The 18,697-nt window shown below is 45.0% G+C and overlaps 1 protein-coding gene across 4 annotated transcripts; it reads left to right on the forward strand.

Annotated features, from left to right (window-relative positions):
• The first annotated feature begins 572 nt into the window (after positions 1 to 572).
• On the forward strand, positions 573 to 17,202 carry REST (RE1 silencing transcription factor). 4 transcript variants are annotated; one of them, XM_030271546.4, is made up of 4 exons: positions 573 to 684; positions 1,737 to 2,647; positions 8,697 to 8,780; positions 11,753 to 17,202. In XM_030271546.4, the coding sequence occupies exons 1-4, from the start codon at positions 581 to 583 to the stop codon at positions 13,447 to 13,449; spliced, it is 2,796 nt and encodes a 931-aa protein (XP_030127406.4). In that variant the 5' UTR covers positions 573 to 580; the 3' UTR covers positions 13,450 to 17,202. The 4 variants fall into 4 exon arrangements, with proteins under 4 accessions (XP_030127406.4, XP_072784594.1, XP_072784593.1 ...); XM_072928493.1 differs by having other exon boundaries at positions 583 to 680; XM_072928492.1 differs by having other exon boundaries at positions 630 to 684; positions 1,659 to 2,647.
• Positions 17,203 to 18,697: the final 1,495 nt, after the last annotated feature.

Consider the following 18,697-nt stretch of genomic DNA (forward strand, 5'->3'; position numbering starts at 1 on the left):
ACCTCCAGAGACGAGGATCACCTCCTGGGGCAGCCCATTCCAATGTCTAACCACATTTTCCGTGACTAATATCTAACTAAACCTCCCCTGGTGCAGCTTAAGACTCTCCTCTCCTCACTAGTTGCCTGGGGGAAGAGACCGACCCCATCTGGCACAACCTCCTTTCAGTTGCTTGTAGAGTGGTAAGGTCACCCCGAGCCTTCTTTTCACCAGGCTAAACACCCAGTTCTCTCAGCTACTCCTCATCGGACTTGTGCTCCAAACCCTTCACCAGCTTCGTTGCCCTTCTCTGGACTCGCCTCGTGAAGGCGATGCCGCGGGCACCGCCTCGAAGCTGGTCAGATCAGCGTTATCATCTCTGAACGGGACAAAGGAACTCACGGCAGCGGGCCGGGCACGGACAAACCCCGCGGCCGCCAGCTCTGCCCCCGGGCACGAACCCTCTCTTCGGGCGGGTGCCCCATCCCCGCCGCACGCCACCCGCCCGGTGCCCCCGCCGCTGCCGGGTGACCCCGCTGGGCCCGGCCCCTCCTGCCGGGGGCGGGCGGGGCGGCGCCGCCGCTGCGCGCTGTGTGCTGGAATGCGGGGGCGCCTCCGCCCGCCGCCGCCGCCAGCAGCGCCTCCCGCCCGCCGCGCCCCGCCCCGCAGCAGCCGCGCGGCCGGGCGGCCCCGCGCCGCCGGTGGGTGAGTGAGTGCGGCGGGGCCCGGCGGCCCGGGGAGGGGGGGCCGGGAGCCGGGCGAGAGGCGCTGTCCAGGGCTGATCTGCGGCCGGCGGGCGGGCGGGGGCGGCCGGGCGGGCGGGCCGCGGGGCGATCAGCACCACGGCTAAGGAGCCGCGCCGGCCGCGGGGGCGCTCGCCGGGCCGCGCCGCCGCCGGAAGGCGAAGCCGTCGCCGGCCGGGCCGGGCCGGGCCGGGCGCAGCCGCCGGCCCGGGGCCCGGGAGCAGGCCCGGGGCGCCGCTCGCTCCCCCTCCCGCGGACGGGCATCGGGTGGGCGCGGCCGCCGTGACCTTGCCGGTACCGAGGCGCTCCCTCCGCCCCGCGCCCCCGCACCGGCGCCGCTGCCCTGCCCTGCCCGCCGCGGGGGGAGGAGGAAGCCGGGCGTCCCCACCGGCCGGCGGCAGCGGGCGGGCCGGGGGCGGCGCGGGGAGGGCGCTTTGTGTGGGCAGGCAGAAAATGGCCGCATGCCTGTCAGGCAGGGAGGGAGGGAAGGAGGGAGGGTGGCGGGGGCACGGCCCGGCCCGGCTCCCCCGGCGGATGTGCGCCGGGCCGCGGGGAGGTCGCCGCGGGGCCGGGCCGCCCCCTTTGTTGGCGGCCGCGGGCCCGGCGGGGCCCTTGGGGCGGGCGCGGCCGGACAGGGCACGGCGGAGCCCGGCCGCAGCGCTCGCAGGCTGGCCCTGCGCCCCTCCGGTGTCCGGCGGGGCGGGAGCCGCAGGGCCCGGCCCGGGATCACTCACCTGTCCTGAGCCCGCCTGGGCCCTGGGACTCCGTTGTCAGCGCCTCCCACCCGTCCTCCACACGGTGGGATCCTGTACCATGCTTCGGGAAGGGCCCCACCGCCCCTTCGGGCGAGTAACGAGACTCCCCCAGCTCCGGGTTCTGCTTCCCGCTGCCCCAGCAGCTCAGCGAAGAGCTTTAGTTTTTTGATGTTCCCTGCAGGGCTGCTTCGACGGTACTCAGCAGAGGAGACTTTTCCACACTCAGGTGCTTACAGGTGTTCCTTTTCTCTTCCGACAGAATTACTGCCATGGCAACTCAAGTGCTGGGACAGTCTGGTGGGAACAGCCTCTTTCCTGGCAGTTCTAATATTGGCATGGCATTGTCCAATGACATGTATGACTTGCAGGACCTTTCTAAAGCTGAGCTGGCAGCTCCTCAGCTTATTATGTTGGCAAATGTGGCCTTGACAGGAGAAGTCAGTGGCAACTGCTGTGATTACCTGGTTGGAGAAGAGAGACAAATGGCAGAACTGACTACGGTGGGGGACAGCAACTTCTCAGACAGTGATGGAGAGGGTATGGAAGATACCCAGGCTGCAGAGAGTGACCGTGAGGCACCTGAAAATGTGGAATTAAGCTCCCTTGAGGTTCCTAGTGTGGAAACTCAAGGTCCAGCTGCTTGTTCCCCTCCTAAGGCTCCCAGTGCGGACAAAGATGCCTCATTGGAAGCACCGGGTACTCCAGAAAGCACAGAGGACAAGTGTAAGAACTTGAAGAGCAAACCATTTCGTTGTAAGCCTTGCCAGTATGAGGCAGAGTCGGAAGAGGAGTTTGTGCATCATATCAGGGTTCACAGTGCTAAGAAATTCTTTGTGGAAGAAAATGCAGAAAAGCAAGCACAGGTGAAGGAGTCTGATTCCTGCACTGCAGAAGAGGTGGATTTCTCTAAGGGCCCAATCCGTTGTGATCGCTGTGGCTATAACACTAACAGATATGATCACTATCTGGCTCACTTGAAGCATCACAACAAAGCAGGGGAAAATGAGAGAGTCTACAAGTGTACCATATGCACATACACTACTGTCAGTGAATATCACTGGAAAAAACACCTAAGAAATCATTTTCCCAGGAAAGTATATACTTGCTCAGAGTGCTCCTATTTTTCAGACAGGAAGAACAATTATATTCAACATATTCGAACTCACACAGGTAAGTTTTTAATCTTTTTTTGACTAAGTGCAGTGAGACTACTGAATCTATGATAAATGAAGTAAGCAGAGTCTTTTTGCAAAGTTTGTTCTATCAGATAAAGCTTTGTGCTCTCTTCTTTGGTGCTACCAGGTTATAGCCTAGTGGAATTTGCTTTGAACTCCAGTCTATAGTCCTAGAGGACTGAGGAAATGTCAGGTGCCCAAGAGGAGATGAAGGGCATTCTGTTTAGTAATTTTAAGCCAATTTTTTGAAGAGGAAAGGATAAAAAATGACAAAATGACAAAGATTGTCAGAGTCCACAACACCGAAACCTGATGTAGTCTAAAACCAAAGCAAGCAGGTTGACAAAAGGTGCCTGAATCCCATAGGTAGTTTTGAAAATGGCACCTTTAGACTGAGCTGAAACTTGACTACGGTGTATTTACAGAGAAGAAAGAGCTGATATATACATGCAGAGGAGTCTTCCAGCATCCACAAAGTCAGAATAAGAGTTGAACAGTGAATTAATTACTTTTAATGCTCAGAGGCTTCATTTTTTCTAGGGCCTGCATCACTGCAGCAGCCAGAAGTAGACACATACTTCTGTTGCCCTATAGGAAGCCTTCCGGGGAGTCTGGCCTGATTTCCTGACTTCTTCTAACCTTGGTTTGTAATTGGATGAGACAGTGTGAGGCCCCTTTTTTCCCTGGTGTATAGCAAGTGGAATCAGAGGACTGCAGTGTTGCTGCCATCCTGTGATCTGGGACCACAGGTGACTTAGGAAATACCTTGCTTTTCATCAGAGAGCCTCACCACCCTCTCACATGGGGGGTTCTGACGAACCAGAACTCCGTTAGAGGAGGGGTTATCGGAGCCATCTCACCCCTCTGGGCCATGAGGTACAGTTACTTGGCCTCCTGATCCCTTTTGTGGAAGTGAGAGGGCAGTTCAGAGCTTCCTTGCTGCTTCTTAGAAGCTTTTATTTCCACTGTGTCAGGGCTTTTCTGTGGAGAGGGCTCACTTGCTAACCATCTTCTAGCGTGCTCACCTAACTTGGTTCCCCTTTATTGTAGACTGTGCTGGCTGAGCAAAACACTGGGGAATTTCTCCTTCAAAGTCATGTTTTGTCATAGCAGTGGCATGAATGGTTTGGAGGTTTCAGTTCAGTTGTCTGCAGCTGTCTGGAAGGGGTGGGCACCCCGGAGGCCTCGGGCCTGGGCTTGAGCTTAAGTGTGCAGGAGTTTGTGTTTGTCAGCTTGCTTTAGTGTCTGCTTTGTTGGGGCTGGTAGGGTCTGCTGGGAATTTTAGTACTTTATTCTTTCCTAAGAATAGCTGCGTGCTGTTGTTCAGTGGATACCATCAATTTCAAACTCAGTCCTGTCTAAATATTTTTTTCTAAACAAGTAAACAAAGTTCATTTTGAGAGGTGTTAGGAAAATCGTGTTGTTTATGGTATGTTTATTTTTTTGTGTGTGTGTTTTGTAGGAGATAACAGGAGAGAGACCAGGTAAAAATGGGAAAATAGTAGTAGAAAATCTAAATTAATCTTGTGGAGAGCTCATGTAGGTGACATTAAGTCCCCCTTTCTGATTTCTGAAAGTGCTGTTCCCCTGTTGAGTTTTACAGGATCTACCATGAAAGCATGTTTGCTGAGGAAGTGCTCTGTTATCACTGTATTTGACCAATTTACCGATGAACTGTGTTAAAATTTAAAAAAATCAAGTGTATCCAGATCCCCTTTTTCTCCTTTGTTGTGCAGCTGTGCAGTCAGGGTTTCTGCTTCTTTTCATTACTGTAGTTAAGCTGGAATGAATGCTTATGATTTCAGCATGTTTTAGTCTACCCTTGTAGGTGTTTCTTTGCTACTTCATAGCTACATAGTTAAGTTCTTTCAGGCCGTTCTTGCTTGATCAAAAACTTCCAAATATGTTAGTAGAATGATTTAGGAATATGCCTTATTTCCAGTAACATTGGTTTTTTTGGAGGAGGGTGTTAAACCTAGAGTATTAGAAGAATGAATAAGCTCCTGGCAGGTATATTTTATACACCGGGCTAAAAGTCTCTGCCAATACTAATGTGTAATAAATTGCCGTAAAGAAGACAAACAAAACCAGAATGCACTAAAAGTCCCACCAAACAACCCTCACCAAAAACCCTGAAAATACACCCACAGCTATTTTATAATCAAAAGTATTTGCAGTCTGTTTACATACCAGTATTGAATTTAGTAAAAACTGGCTGAATGATGCTAAAATAGCTTTGGATTGTAGTTCTCATTTAAAGCTAAATAAAATATTTGTTGGGAAAAATAAATGGGATACCTCCATATTTTTCTTCCTATTTTATGGGTTCAGAATATTAAAGAAGAAAGTTGGAATTGTTTGTTTCTTTGGTTTCCTCATTGCTAATAGGCTAAATAATTTTGGATAGATACTAATCTTTCTCTCCTGTTTTTTGTTATTCATCAGACTTTTTTTTTGTGGGAGAAAATGCTTCTTTGCAGCTGATTTGATTATGTTGTGTTAGAGCCATACAGTTTTCTGAAACACAGACTGTACAGTGTGGAGTTTCACAGGATAAATATGCTGCTGCTGCTGCTGCTGGAGAAAGGCAGTCTCAGTTTTCTACTTGTATCCTTGGACTAGTTGATTCGGCTCACTAAAATGGAGTAAAGGAGTAAAAATACTAGTTTCCTCTTCCCCAACTTGGTTTTTTGCTGGTTAGTGAACTTAGTTGCCTTACTAATGACACATGCAAATATCAGAGCATGTGGCCAGGAGCAGAAGGGGGCTGCATGCTAGTACCTTGCATGGTACCTTGGGAAAAATACCAATCCTTGGCATGTTTGGGGACTACAGGAAGGCAGGCAGAGGTTATCTGCCTGCTTGTTGTTGCGTGCATTCATGTTGAGAAGCAGGTGTTCCAGAACCTGCCCTGTGCTGAAGATACCTTGCAGCTTGTGGCAGTGCTTGTGGGACAGGCTGCTGACAAATGTTGGGGACCTTGGGCAGATGGGTGTTTCAAGGACCCTACAGATGGTCATAGGCCTGTCACCTGGAAAGGCTTCATCTGAGAGAGCCTATCTGCTGCCCAGGAGTGGCTGGCTGGAGGTGTTCAGAACAATCTGTTCCTCTGCTGCTTGGGCAGAAAGGACTCTTTGTGTCAGGGACAGATCTTCCTGGGCTCGTTCGTGCTCATTAGACCTTTTAGACCAAGTTTTGACTTGATTTACCTGCTGATTCTGGAGCTGTACTACGTGCAAGACAGTGAAGCATTGTTCTCTTTCTTTTTTCTCTATTTTGCTTGTTAGAAGAAATTTCTAGAAAACTTCGTTGAAAATAATCTGAAGGGCCATATAGCTAACACATTTGCACATTTGCTTCAGTCAGTGACAATGTTCTGCGTGTATTTTTGGACTGGTTTTGGTTTGGTTTGTGGTTGTTTAGTGTGGGGTTTTGTTTTTGGGTTTTTTTGGGGTTTTTTTTTGTTTGTTTGGTTTTTTTTTAGATTTTGGTTGTGAAAGGGGAACTTTCTTGCTTGCCACTGTGTTGGAAGTTTGATGGAAACAGATTTGTTTCAAGCAGATGGGACTTCTAATGGCATTATAAGACAAGGCTTTATCAAGAGGTTGTTGAGGAATATCTTTGGTGCAGGTAGCTCAGTGTGCACGCTGCAGTTCCAGATCAGGTTTTGCTCAGGGTGAGGGCACAGAGAGGCCATGAATTGCCAACCCTGTACCAGTGATGCCAGCCAGGTGGATGGACACTGAGAGACACAGCAGGAGCCATGAACTGCCAATCTTTTGGATAATAAAGCAGATGAAGACTGGGGAGGCCAGCAAGGTAGATGTACACGGGGAAGCTTAGCAATGGGAACAGAAGACTGGGGAGGAAGAGTGAGACTTGTGTGCAGGTAGACTGTGAGGGTATGAAAGTGCAAGGGCTCCACTCTTGGATCCTTTTTGGAGGCAATGGTTCCAGGTGTTTCTGTTACTGTGCCATGAGTAAATGGCTTTATGGAATGAGACATCTGAGACTCTGCTATGGGGAACCTGGGATTGAGCCAGTAAGGAAACCTGGTCTGACTGTGTGTGAGTGGGGTGTGCAGGGGCACGGGAGCCACCCACTGTGAAAGGGCTTCAGTCCCAGCAGTCTGGCCTTGGGAGTGTGACTCTTGAGAGTCCCCTCTCAATGGTCAGACTGGGAACTTTCTTTAACAAGATGGTCTTAAACTTGTATGCCGATGTCAGTCTGCCTGTTCATTTGCATAGAGTTAAGTGCCTGCTTGAGCTTTGGCTAGATTGGGGCTTATTATGTGTCTTTTGGAGAGGTTTTCTTGATGGCTTGTTTGCATATAATGAACCAGCTTGTAAAATTACAATACAAATCCTTTGGATAATAGTATTTTACAGAACAGCCTGTACAGTGCATTTAATTCTCAAGTGGCAATAACACATTTTAAATTAGCTGTGGTCATTATACTTAAATCTAGTATATTTTGTGGGTATGCCCAATGTAAAAAAAAGCCATGAAAGAAAGCCTGTTTCACATTCCTAATGTTGTAGGTAACTTTACAGATACGAAATTTCAGGTAATGGGAAGAAGATATGACTGAATATTCCAGGACCTTTGGCCACATATTTTTTAATTGTAAGGAGTCATTTAAACCAAAACCATTTCTTTGTACCAAAAGTACCCCTCCCTTGAACATGACTTAATCTTATTGTGTGTATTGCACCAATCTCCTACCTTGTTTTAATTGGAAAGGGAGGGGAGTTGTGGTTGTTAGGGTGAATTTACCTTTAAACTGCTGATCTAATCAAGAACGATAGTCTAAATGTTTGATGGAAGGAAGAAATGTGGAATTAATTTGCATTACAAAGGCTGCTTCTACTGCTGTTTTGGCACAGGCCTCGCATCACACACTGGCAGATGCAGATCTTTGCTGCTGCAGATAGAGCTGTGCCTCTGAAAGTGAACACATACCCTGTGTGCAGGGCTTTTGTAGGTGTCCAGGTCTCTGTGATTTGGAGAGCACCTTGGATGTATGCCTCATATGTAGCAAATTTATCAAAATGCTGTAGAGTAATTCTGGCAGTGATTTTAATAAATACTAGGACTGAGTAACTTATTTTTTCCCTTTTCAGCTTCATTCCTCTCTTCTCTTGTGGATGTCTACCCAAGACTAAAAAGTGTTTGTAGGGAAGACAGTGTGCTAGGAGTCTGGGGCAAACACTCCTGGTGCTTATCCAGACCTGCCTAACACGTTAATTATAAAACTGCCTGCCTTTGTTTGGAGCTTGTCTTTACTTGAAAAAGATTTTCAAGTATCATTGTACTGATACAATTTTTAGCTACAATTACAAGCTGACTGTCCTAAGTGGAGATATAATTTATGACGGGTTAGTTTCCATTAGTTCTCCAGAACCAATAACTCTTCAGGCGTGGGGTTTTGAGTCTTTGAAATAAATGTTTATGCTACATATAAGCTTTTGCTAGCAGCATAACTTCACTGATCAGGGCATCATGCTTTTCCAATGAGCAAGCTATTTTCACTCTGCCAGTAAAATTCTGGAAGCAAAGACCTGCTCTATCAGCACTTGTGTTCTGGTAAATGGAAGTCCATGTAGAATGGATGGTCGTATCCCATCTTAATCCAAATTAAATATGGAGGTTTCATGTAAAGTGTTAAGCAAAGCAAGAACATACCTTGTTTCTTACAAGATCTTTTGTGCATCTTCTGAGTGTTGGGGGAGAAAATGCTGTAGGGAAGTCAGGTCTGGTAGCTTAAGTTGTCTGTCCTCATAATCCTTTGGCTGAGGTTACAGTTGACTCCAGGTGGACATTAGGATGTGCCTCTGTCATATCCTGCCCTTTTACTACCCTCATTCATAAGGCATGACATGTTGCAGTGGTCTGGCTCAGGCATATGCACTGTCCCTTTGCTGAGAGATAACATGCCCTCAAATACAGTGTGAGGATCTGTGACAGCCTCCCCTGTGTGGTTTGGTAACCAAGTTTGGGAATCTGCTGTGTTTCAGTAACTACTTTTCTGTTTGCTTTTGCAGGGGAGCGACCCTACCAATGTGCGATGTGTCCTTATTCCAGCTCTCAGAAGACCCATTTAACCAGGCACATGCGCACCCACTCAGGTTGGTATGGAGTGGCAGCAGTGTGACTGAGGGAAGGGGGGTGGGTCACAGTATCACAGCGTGGCTGCACTTGGAGGGGACCTCTGGAGATCATCTGGGCCAGACCCTGCCTCCAGAAGGGCCACCTAAAGCAGTCTGCCCAGTTCTGTGTGAGATTCCATCTTAGCCAGTAAGGCCTGAGCTTTAGCTCCTTTTTTAATGGGGAAGGTTGTCTTGCTAAGGAATGCTAAATGTCATGAATAAAATTGATAAAGGGAATATATCTTCTTTTTTTACTTTTCAAGATCTATTCTGATATTCATAGGGCTGCTCTAGTAGTCCTACTAATCTAGAAATAAATACAACATTGTGATGATACAGGACCAAATTCTTGTACACTGTCTGCTGTCATAGCTGAGTTCAAATCAGTGAAGCTGGGAACATTTTGAGTAGCTGAGAATCTCCTCTGTGATGCCTGGGATTGCGTCTCATCCAAGGGTTCTGAGGGTGCCCTTAGCTTTTGTTCAGTATGACACAGTGATGTAAATTACTGTCTGCTTATGGCAAGGAGACACAGGAATAAAAGGAAACTCAGAGGATGCTCTCAAGTGACTCAGTCTTCGGGCACTAAAAGCCAAATTAGCAATTTTCACTAGCCTTTATTTTTCTTTATTTTCCATTACTGGTTGTGAGCTGTGGTGTTACAAACATTTGCTCTTGTGCTCTTGCAAATCTCTTTTTGAATGAATTAACAGCATTTTTGGGAGTTGTAACACCATAGACACAAGCATAGTTGTCCTTTATGACTCTCATAAGGGAGTTCAGATAGACCTGAGCCTGTGCTTTTGATTTGTTTTTTGTAAAATCTGAATTGACCAGCCCTAGGTGAATTCCTAGTGCTGGCAAACAGGAGTTGAAGTCTCCTGAACAGTAATTGTCTCGATTTCAATTGATGAGGCTTTTAATTGAAGCCAGGAGATAGGCAATTTTAATTGTAGTGGAGGGGCGCTTGGGTCCATTAAAAATAGCCACCTTTCAAATGACATGTTAGTATTTTGGTGTGAGAATTTTGTGAATGGAGTATAATACTTGTTTGAGTCTCTGGTTTGCAAACAAACCACCACATTTGCAAATGGTTTGGTCAATACTGAACCTGGAAACCACTTCACGAACATATTGCTCTGCCCTTGTTCTGTGCAAGGAAGTCTCAACTCCGAAGGAGGTAAGGAGTGGCATCTGCCTGTGACCCCTGCCTCAAAGGTCTCTGAGGGAAGGCATGACTTTTGCTATCAGGGGTCTTGTATTAATAGCTCTCCTAAATTCTATTGTATGTTTTGTTGCATTGTGCAGGCAGCTGCACCCTTTTCTATGGCAATTTCTGGACTCCTGCAGTTGACAGGCTGGCTGTTTAAGGCCCATGGGTGCTGTAGCTTTCTTCCCATGTCAGACAGCAAATGGCAGTGGTTTAGAGCCTAACTCGCAGCTGTTTTTTAGACATCTTTGTACATATCCTTTTCACTTGCACAGTAAAACCCCAGGATTTAGTAGAGACCATGGACACAAACTTCACATGCAATCTTTGAGTTACCAGGTTGCAGCTGCCTCTGAGCACTCTCTGCACTTAGAACAGCTTGTTCATGTGTATATAAGAGTGGCTCTTCTTGTCCTCCCACAGTGCATCACAGAACTATTTGAAGTGTAGGTGATAAAGGCTCTATACTTGGAGGAAGGATGAGCAATGAGCACATCAAACTTAAACTTGCAGAAAATGTCACCAGGAATTGGGAGGAAAAAAGAAGGAAGTAAAATGGAGAGGGAGGGAATCAAGGTAGCTCTTTAAATAATAAATAGATTATCTATTGCATGGCTGCAGACAGACATGAGATGACCTAGACTCTTAAACAATTGTCCCCCTGCTTCCTGCCAGGGAAGCAGCACAGCCTTTTCTAGAGTGTGTGAGGGTATTGCAGATCTTGTGGTTAGCACACAAACAGGCACCACATCTTCAGAGCATGCTTGAGTATGGGCAGTGGCTTGCAGGGGTGGGAGAAGCATTATTGTATCATGAGCAGAAGGGACTGGAGGGGATTTTCAAGATACTGAAGAAGTAGCATGCATTAATTCTGCAGATCAGTTTTGAGATGCTGTTCAGAGCTCAGGAGCATCCCAAATTCCTCAGCTAAACTGGCACATGCACAGATACTACAAAGTATTTCTGGACTTGAGTTGTTGCACTAGAAGTGTTTTTTCCTATTTGCTTTGATGTGTAAGGGAAAGCTACTTCTGCTGCAGTGGCATGCACTAAGCAGAACATTACAGGAATCACTACACTAATATAAATGCATATTTTAATAGTAACATGATGGCTGTGGACTGCATTTGGTTGGCTTGCCAAGAGCAGCCTGTAGCCAGAGCACTGTGTTTGAGGCACCAAAACAGTGAGCATAACTTTTTCAGAGGTAAAGATCATCTGGGCACCCCTTTCATGTTCTTAGGTTTTTGCTAGCTTCTTTTTCCTTATTTCCCTTTCAATGCAAACATGAAGTATGCTAAATCTGTATAAAGTTGGACTTTTTTGAAACGTTTGTGTGAAACTGCTATTCATCAAATGTTACATTTCCATTTTTCTACAATGCATTCAATGGACCAGTTGGGTATGGATTCCATTTGCTAATATTACTGTAGAGAGATCTCTGCCGGTATGTATGCCTAGCCAGAACCTGTGACGTTGTTACTGCTTGTTTGGTTTTGGATCCCCTTCCTCCCAGCCCTCACTCCTCTCTTTTTTTTGTATTTTGTTCTTAGTGTCTTGTGAATGTGTTTGTGACTTGTGGATTTCTTATGTTGACTTTGCTTAATTTTAAAGGCGCATGGAAAATTTTTTTATTCTTTTCAATTTTCATATTTCTATATCTGTATTAGTGGGAAGAGACTGCCCCACAACCACTGTGCTTAATAATCACCATTGTTCCCTTCCATCCTTCCTTTCTTAGGTGAGAAGCCATTCAAATGTGACCAGTGCAGCTACGTGGCCTCAAACCAGCACGAAGTGACTCGTCATGCGAGGCAAGTGCACAACGGGCCGAAGCCTCTGATCTGCCCGCACTGTAACTACAAAACCGCTGACCGCAGTAACTTCAAAAAGCACGTTGAGCTCCACATCAACCCACGCCAGTTTCTCTGCCCTGTTTGTGATTATGCAGCGTCTAAAAAATGTAACCTGCAGTATCACATCAAGTCCAGGCATCCCGATTGTTCTGACATCACCATGGATGTCTCGAAGGTGAAGCTACGGACTAAAAAGAGTGAAGCTGACTTTTCTGAGAGTGGCAATGACAAAGTGGAGAAGGAACCAACAAAAGGGGACTCAGCTGCAAAGAAAACAGAGAAAATTGTGAAGGTGGAGAAAAAAGATAATTCAGCAAAGGAAAAGAAGTCAGCAAGCAATGTTTCTGCAGGCCAGGTGACGACCAGAAGTCGGAAATCAGCTTCAGAAAACAAGGAGGTGGATATTAAAACTGAGAAAAGTACTGAGAAAACATGTAAAACAAAGAAGGTCAAAAGAAAGGCAGAGACTGAAGCAACTTCCTCAAAGCAAGAGCCTGCAAATGATACCTCAGTAGTAACAAAAAAGAAAAAGAAAGTGGAAGCTAAACCCAGAGACTTCCAGGAAGCTCAAAAAAGTGATGTTGCACCAGAAGAAGAGCCTAAAAAGCAAAATTCTTGCCTCAAGAAAAACAGAAAAAAGAAAGCTCTGAAAATTAAGCACAGTAAAAAAAGCAGTAAACTTGATCAGGAGAAGACTGAGGAAGAGGAGATGCCAGATGAGTATCCTATCACAGAAAAAGATGGAGGGGTGAAGCTGGACACTGAGGGCAGTGACCAGAAGGAGCAAGATCCCACTGACACAGTGGCATTAAACAGCAATGGTGATCATGCTCTCAGGGAGGAGAGCACTGATCCCAAAGGAAACTGCATCCAAGGTCCAGGGCAGCTTTGTCTGCCAGCTCAGGATGCAAACACAGAAGGTGAGGTAAAGGACCAAGAAGTGCCTGCAGCAGTAGGAGAGAGTGAAGACACTGGTGGTGCAAAAGAGGAGGAGAGATGGGTGGACAAAGGGGAAGACACTTGCTCTGAGGAATCTTCCCATACATCATCTTCAGGAAAAAGCTTGGATGTACTCATGGATGTGGCACCAGATCTGGCACCTGAGAAAGAGCCAGAGGAAACTGTGGCAGAAACTAAGACTAACTCAAGCCTGATGGACCTGACCAAGACATGCCTGCCAGCAACCGAGTCAACAGGAGATGCTGTGCCAGCACCTGTGCCCGCAGAAGGGGGTACACAAAGCCCTAAAGTGGCTCTGTCCTTACCTCGGGATAACACAGCCGTGAATGAATCTCAGGAAATGGATGAGGATGAGGGCATCCACAGCCACGAAGGCAGTGACATCAGTGACAACATATCAGAAGGAAGCGACGACTCGGGGTTAAATGGTGCTCGCTCTGTACAAGAGGAAACAAGTCCAAAGATGTCACAAGGAGCTCCAGACACCACGGTGGCCAGGGAGAACTATGTGTGCATTTTTTGTGACCGCTCATTTAAAAAGGAGGGTGAATACAGCAAGCACCTCAACAGGCACTTAGTTAATGTGTATTATCTTGAGAAGGCAGCAAAAGGGCAGGAGTAGAAATAGCTGTGGTTTGGGGAATCTTCTTTTGTAAGATCTTACACAGCTTATGTAAAAATACTGTAGATTTTTTTAAAGCACGGTTTGCTTTAGTGTCTGCATTGGTTTCTTTTTTGGTTTAGGTTTTTTTTTTTAAGTTGAAAATATTTTTGACAACTTTATGTGTCATGGTGAACTTAATAACTATTGGATCTCTTAATTAGAGAAAGCAGGTAGGGTGTATGAGGTTATGTCCTATAAAGTCACTGTAAGCTTCTAGTCTATTAGCTTATGCAGCTCTTTTGTAAACTGAGTTTTAGGAACAAGACTGGAGCTAACAATATACAAGTTGGATGTTTATAGAGCCACTGGCATAAGTTGCTTTTTGTTCTAGCAGCCAACTCTCTTTCTCTCCCTTTTTCCCTTTCCCTTTTTTTATTTTAGTTCTTTTAAATGTATCTTGATGTTCAAAGTGTTAAACTACTTGATGGTTTTTCTACCAGGAAGATAGCTTCTATTACATAAAGAGCACTTTGTAAAAGAAATCAAAGTTGGCTAGTGATGAACATAACTGTTTAAGCTAATTACAATTATGAACGTACATTTCAGATCCCCTAAGTGGAGTGATGAGCCAAAATTTGAGAGCAGTCCTTCCAACTTTTGATTGGAGAACCTCTGTCTTGATTAATATCTTAATCACTGATTTGTAATTGGCTTTGTTGTGGGGGAGCACGTTTGTTATTTTTTATTTCTGCTTTTTGTTTTTTGATTGTGCTTTAAGGGCTTAAAATGTTGCACTTGTTTTTGATTTTTACCTATGCAGTTTAATCTTCTAGGAATAGTGCTTGTGCAGTATATGTACACTTTATATATGCATGTTTGGTTTTGTATGTGTAAGTTTTTCTTATTTGGAAACATTCAGACTTGTTGCTTACCATGGGATAGTTTTCTGTGATGCTTTTACTGCAGATTTTTCTTGTTTTCCTGGAGTGTGATTAACTGTGCACGAAGTTGCTGAAATTATGAACTGCTTGGCTGTGTATTTTTTACTGTATTTAGAATTGTAGAGTCCTTGAGCAAAACTACACCAATGCAGTTCCAAAACACTTTTACAGGATTTATTCTGTCACGGAAATGCCACTTCTGATACTTCAAATACACGTACAGAGTGATAAATTCTGATTTATAATTTGGGATCACCAGGCAGGAAAATAATCACTCTCAGTGGAAACAGTCTGCAGACTCTGCAAGTCTGGAATTTTTTTTTCTTTCACTTCCATTTTCATTTTTGTGGTGGACTGCAGTCAAATTTCATGAGCTTTAAAAAAATAAAATAGTAGTACTGATATAATTTTAACATCTCATACACAAAAGACCCCACTGAGCAAATAAACATGAATCAACTGGTAAGCAATAAACCTGGCATTAATAATCTGTAGGAATTTCTGCTCCATATTAATTCAAGTTGCATTTAATAAAACCATCCTCCGAAACATGCAAGTTATCAGATTGTCATCTCAGGTCTACATGTCATACCAGGAGTTTTTAATTCCAAACAGATTTCATTTCTAGCACACACAAATGCAAGAGAGATTGCATACCTAACTGCTTGTAGCCAACCAGTGGCAATATGTAAACAGAATCCAAACCAGCAGGGAAGAAGCAAAACCCTCCAGGTCCCATCTGTGCACTCTCCTGACTGTCATTAGCTGCCTTTCTGGTGGGAGCAGCTGGGGACAGCTCCAAAGAAGCAAATTTGGAGGCAGGTGTTACTTGGGGAGTGGAGTTGAACAGCTCAGACAGCATTTGTCAGAGCACTTTATTGCAACTAACTCTCTCTGTGTAAGCTCTGGAATAAACCCCATTCTTCACTGTGTTGTCCCCACAGCATCTTCCCCTCCAAACAAACCCACTGCCGTGAATGAATTGAGAGCAACAATGCTACATTGCTTCTGCTTTTGGGAGAGATTGGTAATAGGAGGCCAAAGATTTGAGAGGGAAGGCATCCCTCATGGCAGAAATAAGTTGTATAATGTATAGTGAGATTTTGTTTGCATAGATAGTGTTCAATCCTTACCTTGGCTGTGACAATCATTGTCAACTCAAGATCAAGTTGCAACTATATTTATGTTAAACATTAAGAAAACAAACCTAGTTGAATTGTTTTCCTAAACTACCAGTTGTAATAGTTTTAGGTGTATTTTTTTTTTCTTCATAATAGTGTTTCTTTATATATAAATGTTGCCACCATTTGTGAGTGATATGAGCAGATGCTGGGAATTCCAGTACTGTGTAGAGGTTTAAAGCTCCCTTCCTATCCTTGCGAAGAGCCTTTGCCATTTTGTGAGGGCTTCAAGGACTTTAGCTATGTTCAAGTAAACTCATGGACTGGCCTGATAATTTTTTCCTGTTGTTTTTTTTAATGAAAACGATGCTGTTAACTGACTTTAATGTTCTCTCTGTGAGACAAAAGCAAAGATGTTTCTCTGAAATACTGCACATTTGTGCTGCACATTTCTGTGAAGTGGTCAAGGTTTCAATGCTTGATCTGACAAGAACTCTTCAAAGACAACAGTTGGCTCTTCTTTGGCAGAGTTTCCTACCACAAGATGAGAAACTGAAAATAATTATTAACATTAAGAAGAAGAAAAGCTGATTTTTTCTATCTGAGACCCATCAACAACATCCTGAACTAGCTAATCTTGGTGCAGAACTGTGTTGGAATTCTTTGCAAGGTTTGGGATTATGTTACAGTAAAAAGGCAAGGATATAATGCATTATGTTTATGCCAGATGTTAGGCACTGCTAATATGAGTATTTGAGGGGGAGTGTGGGTCACGTAGCCCACCATATATGGTGGTCTTACATTGCTGTGTCTCCCTATTAAAAATGCCTTTTTTTTTTTCTTTTGGTCTTTTTCAATATTGTTAAATTATTTTGTGTTGGTTTTGCCAATGCTAGCATGTTTGTGTTTTTTGGCAATAATATCTGTATTTGTGTTCAGCCTCCAATACATGGTTGGAAGGATTAGCATGCTGATAATACCCCTACACTGCCAGCCCTTGGTCGAGTGATGTGTTTTGGGCTTTTTCTGTATGAATCTATACAGTCAAAACAACTGCCCTGAAAAATGGTCAAGAAATGGCTGGCTAGGCACCTAAAATCCATGGTTTGCAATTGTTGTTTCTGGATTTTGATGATCTAGGCTTCAACTTTAGTCATTTAAAGAAGAATGTTTAACAGCTGACAGGCCAGTTAAGATACAGTAATGTCATTGATTTCAACTGATTTAATGTAGCTGAAAGGTATTAAATTCAAGAGTTTTCTTGAATGTCAGTTGTGTAGATATGTGACATGCATATGATATTAACAGAATCCAAATAGCTAAATAAATTGTTTTATGTGTACATATATTTTTCCCCCCTCTAAAATTACACTAGCTAACAAACTTTTGTAAGCTGGCATGGAAACATGTTTATGATGTTTAGTTGCACCATGTTTGATGCTTTTACAGTGCAATACTTGTATTCTCTGAATTAAACCAAAGGTAATTTTTTTCATGCTCTGTACTGTAGTGCATGACAGTCTTTTCTGCGTTTGTAATAGATGTAAAACGAGCCAGATCATACTTCCTGTTTTTATCTAAATCATGTATAAGAAGTCTTTTGTTCAAAATGTAGTATAAAGTTAAACTAAATTGCATTATATTAACCTTTACAAGTGTATTTTCCTAAGCATAGTTATGATTAAATAAACTTTATTAAGGAACCTTCAGCTTCCATCTTCCACTTATTAATGGCTGTGGAAGCCATTTTTAATTAGAGGCAGGAGCGGTGCCAATGTCATTGACAGAGCTCCTGGAGACCTCAAGGCAGGCAGGTAGGCCTGGGGGAGTCAGTACAGAGATGCCAGACTTGACTGCAGACAGGGATAGTGGCTCCAGAAATATGTTCTTTTTCCTTTTTAAGGTATTGGTTTCATTTCCCTGCCCACTTTACTAAGGACAGGGCACAAGGTGGGGGCTGCATGCACATGGACGAGGTTCAAATGCAGTGCTGAACCTGTTTGTGATTTGGAAGGATGGGCCCAATGGGCATGAAGGGCAGTATTCTTTGCCACCAGAGAAGAAGTGCAGCTTGATGGAAGCTGTGAAATTTAAATTTGAGTTTCAGAGGTAATGCAGGTGGAAATGCGGGTTTGTGAGCTGTGCAGTTGTTATTCAGTCAGCAAAGAGCAAGGTGCAGTGCTGCCACACGACATAGCCTTGGAGGCTGCAGTGTGGCAGGGGCTGGCAGTGCCCAGACAAGGGGCAGGCTTGGCTTGCTCCTCCTGTAGGCTGCATGTGAGCAGTTTATGGTACAAACAGGGAACAGGGTGCCTCAGGAGTGGTGCCTGAGCCTGCCCACAGACTGCAAGGGAGATGTAAGAGTGTGGCACAGAGGTGGCAGGGGCTGGGTACCTGAGTGCCTCTTCACATGTGCTGAGTTAATGATTTCAAACTGGATCAATAGAGGAGGCCCTGCCCTTTGTACCACCAGCTAGTGCTGCCCCCCACCCCCAGGAAGGTGTTCCTGGGACAAACTGGCTTATCTAGAGAACCCAAGTGGGTTGGCAACCTGAGAAATCATTTTCCCTTAAACCTGCAGTCAGGTCATCCTTATCTTAGACTAGTTCCTTGCACCCTGGCAGAGAACCTGCTATTTTTTCCCAGTAGAAAACCAGGATAAAACCGCTAGGCTGTAAACATGCTAAGAACATGCTTTGTGCTAAGCTGTTTTTTCACAGAGCCAGGTAGCCAAGCACAAATGCATGGCTCTGCAGTACCTTGCAGGCCAGCAGGAAATCCTGCCCACACAGTGAGCTGCCCAAAAGGTGAGTTGGCTTGTGTGAGGGATGGCTTAGCTTCCTGATGGCCTGTATGGGGAGAGAGCAAGCTCATGTCTTAATTCAGCTGCCTTATTCAGGCTTTGCTAATGCTTTGAAGGAGCTGAAATGCTAGGTTCCTGATTTTGGTTTGGTGGTTGTCTTTTGCTTGTTTTTAAAGCTTAGCCATGCTGACATAAACTGCCTTAACACAGTTCTTGTATATAAGTGTATATATGTATGATATATACACTTATGTAGGAAAAGGTAGATCTAAACCAGTAGATCCTCCCCTTGTTGTTAGGGGAGTTGTATTTTTAACCTTAGGAAATTGAGCTCTCTGCATGTCCCCCTTGGCTGGGAGCACCAGGCCTGCAGCAATGCACCCGGGCTCAAGCCAGGCAGC

The sequence above is a fragment of the Taeniopygia guttata genome, chromosome 4 (assembly GCF_048771995.1).
Source record: "Taeniopygia guttata chromosome 4, bTaeGut7.mat, whole genome shotgun sequence".
NCBI lineage: Eukaryota > Metazoa > Chordata > Aves > Passeriformes > Estrildidae > Taeniopygia > Taeniopygia guttata.

Excerpts from the sequence above, each read along its gene's own strand:
- REST (XM_030271546.4), top strand. The coding sequence starts at position 581 with ATGCGGGGGCGCCTCCGCCCGCCGCCGCCGCCAGCAGCGCCTCCCGCC. Across the intron at positions 2,648-8,696 it reads ACATATTCGAACTCACACAG|GGGAGCGACCCTACCAATGT; the intron begins GTAAGTTTTTAA and ends TTGCTTTTGCAG. Across the intron at positions 8,781-11,752 it reads GCACATGCGCACCCACTCAG|GTGAGAAGCCATTCAAATGT; the intron begins GTTGGTATGGAG and ends TTCCTTTCTTAG.